Genomic DNA, 9,514 nt, shown 5'->3' on the forward strand with positions numbered 1-9,514 from the left:
ACAGAGAGGTGCCCAAAGACGTGCGATCTGCGCCCGGTGCAGGGTGCAGGGGTGGCGGAAGCAGCTCCCAAGGGATCAGTCTGAGATCTCGCTGTTGCTGATGGGTCCGGGCTCCGGCGAGGCTCTGCCCTGCACCCAGCAGGGACCCTGCCCGCCCGGGCGCCGGCACCCGCGGGAGACAAAGACTCGCCGGGCCACTGCGCCGACAGAAACGCTCGTTCCCCTCGCCCACCTCTCCGGGATGCAGCCCAGCCCCCCGCGGGTCCCTGGCCTGGGAGCTTCGGCGGCGGCAGGGTCCGGGCCCTGGGCGAAGAGGACACGCGCCGCGCATCTCCTGGCCTCGCTGGTGCCCGCGAGGGTCGCTCGGGCACTGGAGGCCGCGGGCCCCGGCCTGTCACCTTCAGGGCCGCCTGCTCACCCGCCGGCCGCAAACCCTTCAAGCACGAGCCGCCCCCGCCGCCGCCCAGCTGAGTCTCCCCGCGCCTCAGCCTCGCCGCGCCGCTCGCCTCGCGCCCCGCACCCCGGCGCCGCCCCCAGGCCCGCCCGGCCCGTACCTGCTGGGAGAGGGGGATGAGTGGCGCCGCCATCTTCCCGCGGACTCGGGCTCCGAGCGCCGGGGGAACGGGGGCGGGGCCGCTGCCGCGCGTGCGCACTGGGACGACGGGAGGGCGGTGCACACGCAGCCTGTCTCGGGAGGGGGCGGGACCGTAGGCAGGGCCACGCACGCGCAGTCAGGCCGGCAGGGGCAGGGGCGGGGCCGCGCGCCGGCAACTTGATGGGCGGGGCCCGAGGCGTCTGCGTGCAGTGCTCTCTTGCCCGCTGTCCCTGCCCCTGCTTCCAACGTCGTTCGGACTCTCGTACCGCCGGCCGCTGGCCGAGTCGGCCATGCTCTGTCATCCCTCCAGCCCATGCCGAGGCCTGGTTCTCTGTTAGGGAGGCCGTCCCCCTGCCAGTGCGCCTGGGGAGGCGGTTGCCCACCCCGCGGAGCGTCGGGACCGTCACCCTGCCTCGCAAGGCGCCCTATTCCTAGGATCGCAGTGTGTGTGTTCTAATCTGGGGGACCCGCACCCTGCCCCCCTCACCCTGCCCCGCAAGGCGTCCTGTTCCTAGGATAGCTCTGTGTGTGTGTGTGTGTGTGTGTGTGTGTGTGTGTGTTGTAGTCTGGGGAACCCGCACCCTGCCCCGCAAGGCGTCCTATTTCTAGAATAGCTGTTTGTGTATGTTTTATAATCTGGGTCTGCCCGTTAGGGTTTTGACTAAGCTCAGGCGCAGGACTTCACCTCTCTGTGCCGCTGCAGCACCCACAGTGCCAGGTGCCAGGCATGATTCCCCTGCTGCTCTGTGTGTCCTGGCAAGTGGTTGAATTTGCCTCTCTGGGCCCTTAGGCCCCTCTTCTGAAAAGAGAGAATGGTAATACGTGTTTGTTATTGTTACACATCTATGTCCCTCACTGCCCGGCACAGAGCAGCCGGCACCTGATGCTTGCTGGAGTATGGTTATTAGAGGAAAAGCACTATTCTAGAGGACTTTTTCTTTTATTTTACTTTATTTTGTCTCACTCTGTCAACCAGGCTGGAGTGCAGTGGCACGATCTCGGCTCACTGCAACCTCGCCTCTCAGGTTCAAGTGATTCTCATACCTCAGCCTCCTGAGTAGCGGGTATTACAGGCATGCACCACCATGCCCGGCTAATTTTTGTATTTATATTTTTATTTTATTTTTGAGACGGAGTCTTGCTCTGTCGCCCAGGCTGGAGTGCAATGGCGTGATTTCCACTCACTGCAACCTCTGCTTCCCAGGTTCAAGCAATTCTCCTCTCTCAGCCTCCCTAGTAGCTGGGATTACAGGCACCCGCCAACATGCTTGGCTAACTTTTGTATTTTTAGTAGAGACGGTTTCACCATGTTGGCCAGGCTGGTCTCAAACTCCTGACCTCAGGTGATCCGCCTGCCTTAGCCTCCCAAAGTGCTGGGATTACAGGTGTGAGCCACTGCGCCTGGCCATATTTTTGTGTTTGTAATAGAGATGGGGTTTCACCATGTTGGCCAGGCTGGTCTTGAACTCCTGACCTCAAGCAGTCTACCTGCCTCGGCCTTCCAAAGTGCTGGAATTACAGGGCATTTATTTATTCAAATGCTCCAGCCTGGGTGACAGAGCAAGACCCTGTCTCAAAAAATAAAATAAATAAAATAAAGATACATTACCTTCCATTGGCTGTGGGCACCCAGCACATACACCTCCAGGGCCAATTTCTACATACAGAGTGAAGAAGGAAGTCCGATTAGGCAACTTGACCACAGCAGCACGGGGTTTCTTCAGGGAAGATTGGCCTCTCCTTACCAGGCATCCTATGATGGTGGCACAGTGTGTCTGGCCTGGCACCAGTTCCCAGCAAGCAAGGCAGAAGGCCGGCAATCTCAGGGGTGAGGACGCAGCCTTCTGTCCATCTCCTCCTGTCTGGTGTTTCACAAGCAGCTGCTCCAGCATCTTCAATGATTCAGGGTAACTCCTGCCACTCAGATGAGCACTGCACGCTTTATGATTCATTCAACAACCATTCACCTGCGCACTCTACCTTGGGCCAGACCCGTGGCCTAGACACAGGTGAACTAATTGTGCATCAGGTCAACACACTCTGTACCCCCAGTTGACAGTCTAGAGCAGGGAGCTGTCTCATCCTGAAACTGTGTTAAAACCACCCTATAAGGGCTTGTTAAACACAAACTGGGGTTCTTAGGCTAATTGGTAGCTCTAGGTGAGACTTGAGATGTTTACTTCATTTTTTTGTTGTTGTTTGTTTTTGAGACAGAGTCTCGCTATGTCACCCAGGCTGAAGTGCAATGCCATGATCTTGGCTCACTGCAACCTCCGCCTCCCAGGTTCAAGTGATTCTCGTGCCTCAGCCTCCCAAGTAGCTGGAATTACAGGCATGTACCACCATGCCTGGCTAATTTTTGTGTTTTTAGTAGAATGGGGTTTCACCATGTTGGCCAGACTGGTCTCCATCTCCTGACCTCAAGTGATCCACCCGCCTTGGCTTCCCAAAGTGCTGGGATTACAGGCGTGAGCCACTGCGCCTGGCCACGTGATTTGTTAGAAATCTAAACATCGTGGCCAGGCCCGGTGGCTCACGCCTGTAATCCCAGCACCTTGGGAGGCCGGGCAGGCGGATCATGAGGTCAGGATATCAAGACCATCCTGGCTAACACGGTGAAACCCCCTCTCTACTAAAAAATACAAAAAATTAACCGAGCATGGTGGTGGGCACCTGTAGTCCCAGCTATTCGGGAGGCTGAGGCAGAAGAATGGCATGAACCCGGGAGGCGGAGCCTGCAGTGAACCGAGATCAGGTGACACAGTGAGACTCCATCTCAAAAAAAAAAAGAACAATGTATAGCCAATCAACAGCTTAGGTTATTGCATATAAATCCTCAATAAACACTTTAGGAACTGCCACTTCTTTTTCCTTTAAGAACCCACTTGTGGGCCAGGCACAGTGGCTCATACCTGTAACCCCAGCACTTTGGGAGACCAAGGTGGGCAGATCACCTGAGGTCAGAAGTTCCAGACCAGCCTGGCCAACATGGCGAAACCCCATCTCTACTGAAAGTACAAAAATTAGCCAGGCGTGGTGGCAGGCGCCTGTAATCCCAGCTACTCAGGAGGCTGAGGCAGGAAAAGCTTGAACTCAGGTGGCAGAGGTTGCAGTGAACCGAGTTTGCAACACTGCACTCCAGCCTGGGCAACAAGAGTGAGACTCTGTCTGGAAAAATAAATACATAAATAAATAAATAAAATAAAATAAGATGGCCAGGCACAGTAGCTCACACTTGTAATCCCAGCACTTTGGGAGGCTGAGGCGGGTGGATCATCTGAAGACCAGCCTGGCCAACATGGTGAAACCCTGTCTCTACTAAAAATACAAAACAATTAGCTGGGTATGGTGGTGGGTGCCTGTAATCCCAGCTACTCAAGAGGCTGAGGCAGGAGAATCGCTCGAGTCCAGGAGGCAGAGGTTTCAGTGAGCCGAGATCACACAATCCAGCCTGGGCAACAAAAGTGAAACTCTGTCTCAAAAATAAATAAATAAATAAATAAGACACAAACCCACTTGTGGCCAGGTGCAGTGGCTTACACCTGTAATCCCAGCATTTTGGGAGACCGAGGGGAATTATGAGTTCAGGAGTTGGAGACCAGCCTGGCCAATATGGTGAAACATCAATATGGTGAAACCCCATCTCTACAAAAAAAAATACAAAAATTGGCCAAGTGTGGTGGTGCACGCCTGTAGTCCCAGTTACTTGGGAGGCTGAGGTCAGAAAATCACTTGAACTCGGGAGGTGGAGGTTCCAGTGAGCTGAGATTGCGCCACTGCATTCCAGCCTGGGTCAAAGAGTGAGACTCTGTCTCAAAACAAAGTCAAAAACAAAAAGAACCCACTTGTAACTTGCTAATCAAAGCATATATTCAGGGCAACTTGAATCTATGTCTCCTGGGCTGCAATCCTCAACCTTGGCCCAAACTCTCTACTTATATTAACTTTGCCTCAGCTTCTTTTGTTACATCAACAGAGTAATGAAGGTTTTTAACTGTCTTGAGTGCTTTATCAGTACGTATTCCATAAGGAAAAGAGAAGTACTTCTAAGTACTTCAAACAGAGGATATTGAATACAGGGGATTGAGCCAAGCTCTGTGGCTCACGCCTATAATCCCAGCCCTTTGGGAGGCTGAGACAGGTGGATTGAGACCAGCCTGGCCAACATGGAGAAACCCCACCTCTACTAAAAATACAAAAATTAACCCAGTGTGGTGGCGGGGGCCTGTAATTACACCTGTAATCCCAGTTTCTCAGGAGGCTGAGGCAGGAGAATTGCCTGAACCTGGGAGGGGAAGGTTGCAGTGAGCTGAGAAATCACCGTTGCACTCCAGCCTAGGTGACAGAGTGAGACTCTGTCTCTAAAAAATAAATAAAGAAAAATAAATGAATACACAAACGAATACAGGGTATAAAAGTGTTGGAAGTACTGGAAGAACAAATATAGTATAAAAGTGTTGGAATACTGGAAAAACAAAAGGGGAAGTAAGTTTACCTAAAGATTCATAACTATATGAGGCTGCTAGCCCCTCTAGGGCTGAAAGATTAAAGCAGGGGAGGTGGCTGGGCATGGTGGCTCATGCCTGTAATCCCAGCACTTTGGGAGGCCAAGGCGGGTGGATCACCTGAGGTCAGAAGTTCGAGACCAGCCTGGCCAACGTGGTGAAACCCCGTGTCTACTAAGAATACAAAAATTAGACAGTCGTGGTGGTGGGCGCCTGTAATCCCAGCTACTTGGGAGGCTGAGGCATGAGAATCACTTGAACCTGAGAGGCGGAGGTTACAGTGAGCTGAGGTCACGCCATTGCACTCCAGCTTGGATGACAAGAGCGAAGCTCCGTCTCAATAAATAATAAATAAATAAAGCACAGGAGGACCCATAACCCACAATCACTGTGCCTCCAGAAGGAACCCAGATGTGTTCACCCTTGCTAACCACAGTTGCTTCCACCATGATTGCTAAAGTCACAGCTGTTGTTGTCACCACCACCTAAGCCACTGGCAGAAGTCTGAAAAAAATGGTTTCTCCTCTCTTTCTGCCTTCCAACTTTGTTCTGATAAAGCATGATAGGAACGTTGCCAATCGGCAACAGCATCCAGGAAATGTAGCATTCAGGCTTGAAGCGCCAGTATCAGAGAGTCTAGAAGGGTGGTGGCCATAGAAACTCTCCAGCATCATCTTGTAAAAATAACCCACACTTGGCCAGGCGCAGAGGCTCACACCTGTAATTCCAGCACTTTGGAAGACCGAGGCAGGCAGTTCATGAGGTCGGGAATTCGAGACCAGCCTGGCCAACATGGTGAAACCCCATCTCTACTAAAAATACAAAAATTAGCCGGGCGTGGTGGCGGGCACCTGTAATCCCAGCTACTCGAGACGTTGAGGCAGGAGAATCGCTTGAACCTGGGAGGGGTAGGTTGCAGTGAGCCAAGATCGCACCATTGCACTCCAGCCTGGGCAACAAGAGCAAAACTCCATCTCAGAAGAAAAAAAAATTTAAAAAAAAAGGCCAGGAGTGGTGACTCATGCCTGTAATCCCAGCACTTTGGGAGGCCGAGGCAGGCAGATCATGAGGTCAGGAGATCGAGACCATCATGGCTAACATGGTGAAACCCCATCTCTACTAAAAATACAAAAAATTAGCCAAGCATGGCGGTGGGCACCTGTAGTCCCAGCTACTTGGGAGGCTGAGGCAGGAGAGTGGCGTGAACCCAGGAGGCGGAGCTAGCAGTGAGTCAAGATCACGCCACTGCACTCCAGCCTGGGCAACAGAGAGAGACTCCGTCTGAAAAACAAAAACAAACAAACAAAAATCCAAACTTAATCATACACTTTTGAACCCTAAGAATTACGTTGAGTCTTGAAGAAAATGGGACTGTGTGATCTGAGCCATGCAGCATGTAACTACAACTTCTGCTTATAGATTATAGATAAACTCTCCTGTTCTTGCTCTGTAAATTGATTTAAAAAGACTAAATGGCATCAGCATTAAGATCTCCCTTTTAGATTGCTGACCTTTCCTCTATTATAATCTTGCACCTAAATCAGACCAGATAGTGCAAAAGACCCCGTGACTGTTACGTCCTCTATGTGAATGTTAAATACACCCTTCCCAAAAAGACTACTGCCTTGACTAATCAGATTACTGTTAACCATGTGCTCGTGTTGTGTGAAATATGTGGAAACTCTGTCAAGCTTCCCAAACCTTACCTGTATAAAGGATCCCCCAACTTCCTCACTTTGGAGTGCTGATTTCCATTCTTTGGAATCTGTGTTTCAGGGTGGCCGTCCTCAAACTTTGGGCTAAACTAAACTCGACATTTAACCATATTTCCTGAATTTATTTATTTAGGGTTGACGTTTTGATGATCCAGATGGGATCTGAAATGGAGTTCCAGTGACCTTGCCCCTTTTGACAATCAGAGCCTTTGTACTGTAACCGCAAAGGGGTCTTGATCCAGACCCTGAGAGGGTTCTTGGATCTCACTCAAGAAAGAATTAAAGCAGGCAAGTCCATACAGGAGAGTGAAAGCCAGTTTATTAGGAAAGTAAAGGAATAATGGAATGCCTACTTCATAGAGCAGCCCCAAGGGCTGCTGGGTTTTTTGTTGTTGTTGTTGTTGTTTTTGAGATGGACTTTCACTCTTGTTGCCCAGGCTGGAGTACAATGGTGGGATCTCGGCTCATCACAACCTCTGCCTCCCGGGTTCAAGCGATTCTCCTGCCTCAGCCTCCTGAATAGCTGGGATTACAGGCATGCACCACCACGCCCGGATAATTTTGTATTTTTAGTAGAGATGGGGTTTCCCCATATTGGTCAGGCTGGTCTTGAACTCCCAACCCCAGGTGATCCACCCGCCTCGGCCTCCCAAAGTGCTGGAATTACAGGCTTGAGCCACTGCGCCTGGCCACGTTTCTCATTTTTATGGTTATTTCTTGATGATAAGGTAAACAAGAGGTGGATTATTCATACCTTCCCTTTTTATTTATTTATCTTTATTTTTATTTTTTGAGACGGAGTCTCTCTCTGTTGTAATTTTTATTTTTATTTTTTGAGACGGAGTCTCTCTCTGTTGCTTAGGCTGCAGTACAGTGGCGCGATCTCGGCTCACTGCAAGCTCCGCCTCCCGGGTTCATGCCATTCTCTTGCCTCAGCCTCCCGAGTAGCTGGGACTACAGGTGCCTGCCACCATGCCCAGCTAATTTTTTGTATTTTTAGTACAGATGGGGTTTCACCGTGTTAGCCAGGATCGTCTTGATCTTCTGACCTCATGATCCGCCCACCTCAACCTCCCAAAGTGCTGGGATTACAGACGTCAGCCACCGCGCCTGGCCCATGCCTTCCCTGTTTAGACTGCCATATATGGTAACTTCCTGATGTTGCCATGATCTTTGTAAGCTGTCATGGCGCTGGTGGCAGTGTAGCAGTGAGGACCACCAGAGGTCACTCCCATCACCGTCTTGGTTTTGGTGGGTTTTAGCCGGCTTCTTTTTTTTTTTTTTTTTTTTTTTTTTTGAGACGGAGTCTCGCTCTGTCACCCAGGCTGGAGTGCAGTGGCCGGATCTCAGCTCACTGCAAGCTCCACCTCCCGGGTTCACGCCATTCTCCTGCCTCAGCCTCCCGAGTAGCTGGGACTACAGGCGCCCGCCACCTCGCCCGGCTAGTTTTTTGTATTTTTTAGTAGAGACGGGGTTTCACCGTGTTAACCAGGATGGTCTCGATCTCCCGACCTCGTGATCCGCCCGTCTCGGCCTCCCAAAGTGCTGGGATTACAGGCTTGAGCCACCGCGCCCGACTTAGCCGGCTTCTTTACTGCAACCTGTTTTATCAGCAAGGTCTTTAGTGCTGACCTCCTATCTCATCATGTGACTAAGAATGCCTTAATCGCCTGGGAATGCAGCCCAGTAGGTCTCAGCCTTATTTTACTCAGCCCCTATTCAAGATGGAGTTGCTCTGGCAGCTACCTGATTTATGAATTGTTCTTTGCTCAATTACATGCCATGAAATTTAATATGTCCAGAGTTCTCCCTTTAACAAAGTTTAAAGTGAAGAAACTTTAGAATGAAATAAGATTAAAAAGTCATTTCTTGGTCCCACCAGCCACATTTCAAGGGCTCAACAGCAGCAGGTGACCAGGCATGGTAGCTCACGCCTGTGATCCCAGCACTTTGGGTGGCCAAGGCAGGTGGATCACCTGAGGTCAGGAGTTCCAGATCAGCCTGGCCAACATGGCGAAACCCCGTCTCTCCTAAAAATACAAAATTCAGCCGGGCGTGGTGGCGCATGCCCGTACTCCCAGCTGCTTGGGAGGCTAAGACATGAGAATCGCTTCAACCCGGGAGGCAGAGGTTGCAGTGAGCCATAATTGCACCACTGCACTCCAGCCTGGGTGACAGAGCAAGACTCTGTTTCAAAAAAAAAAAAAAAAAAGGCTGGGCGTGGTGGCTCAAGCCTGTAATCCCAGCACTTTGGGAGGCCGAGATGGGCGGATCACGAGGTCAGGAGATCGAGACCATCCTGGCTAACATGGTGAAACCCTATCTCTACTAAAAAAAAAAATACAAAAAACTAGCCGGGCAAGGTGGCGGGCGCCTGTAGTCCCAGCTACTCGGGAGGCTGAGGCAGGAGAATGGCGTAAACCCGGGAGACGGAGCTTGCAGTGAGCTGAGATCTGGCCACTGCACTCCAGCCTGGGCGACAGAGCGAGACTCTGTCTCAAAAAAAAAAAAAAAAAAAGCAACAAGTGAGAAATTCTCTTGGACACTCAGACAACTCTGCTCCCAATGAATCTTCAGAGGCTGAGCCAGTCTCACTCATTGTTTTTTGTCTTTTTAGCTCCATTTGATTTTATTTTTAGAGACAGGGTCTCTCTCTGTCACTCAGGCTGGAGTGCAGTGGCACAATCATAGCCCACTGC

The 9,514-nt window shown here is 51.3% G+C and overlaps 1 protein-coding gene across 13 annotated transcripts in view; it reads right to left on the bottom strand.

Moving 5' to 3' along the window:
• LOC105492908 (epidermal growth factor receptor pathway substrate 15 like 1) overlaps positions 1-666 on the bottom strand; it is a 127,216-nt gene extending 126,550 nt beyond the window's left edge. For 4 of the 13 annotated variants that reach the window (XM_011760441.2, XM_071085942.1, XM_071085943.1 and 1 more), the window contains exon 1: positions 555-664. In XM_011760441.2, coding sequence (XP_011758743.1) covers positions 555-587 — 33 coding nt within the window. In that variant the 5' untranslated portion in view covers positions 588-664. Of the gene's footprint in view, positions 1-554 lie in introns of all 13 variants that reach the window. The other 9 variants (XR_011617356.1, XM_071085945.1, XM_011760363.2 and 6 more) reach the window with 6 other exon arrangements.
• Positions 667-9,514: the final 8,848 nt, after the last annotated feature.

This window comes from Macaca nemestrina, chromosome 20 (genome assembly GCF_043159975.1).
Source record: "Macaca nemestrina isolate mMacNem1 chromosome 20, mMacNem.hap1, whole genome shotgun sequence".
In the NCBI taxonomy this organism is placed as follows: Eukaryota; Metazoa; Chordata; class Mammalia; order Primates; family Cercopithecidae; genus Macaca; species Macaca nemestrina.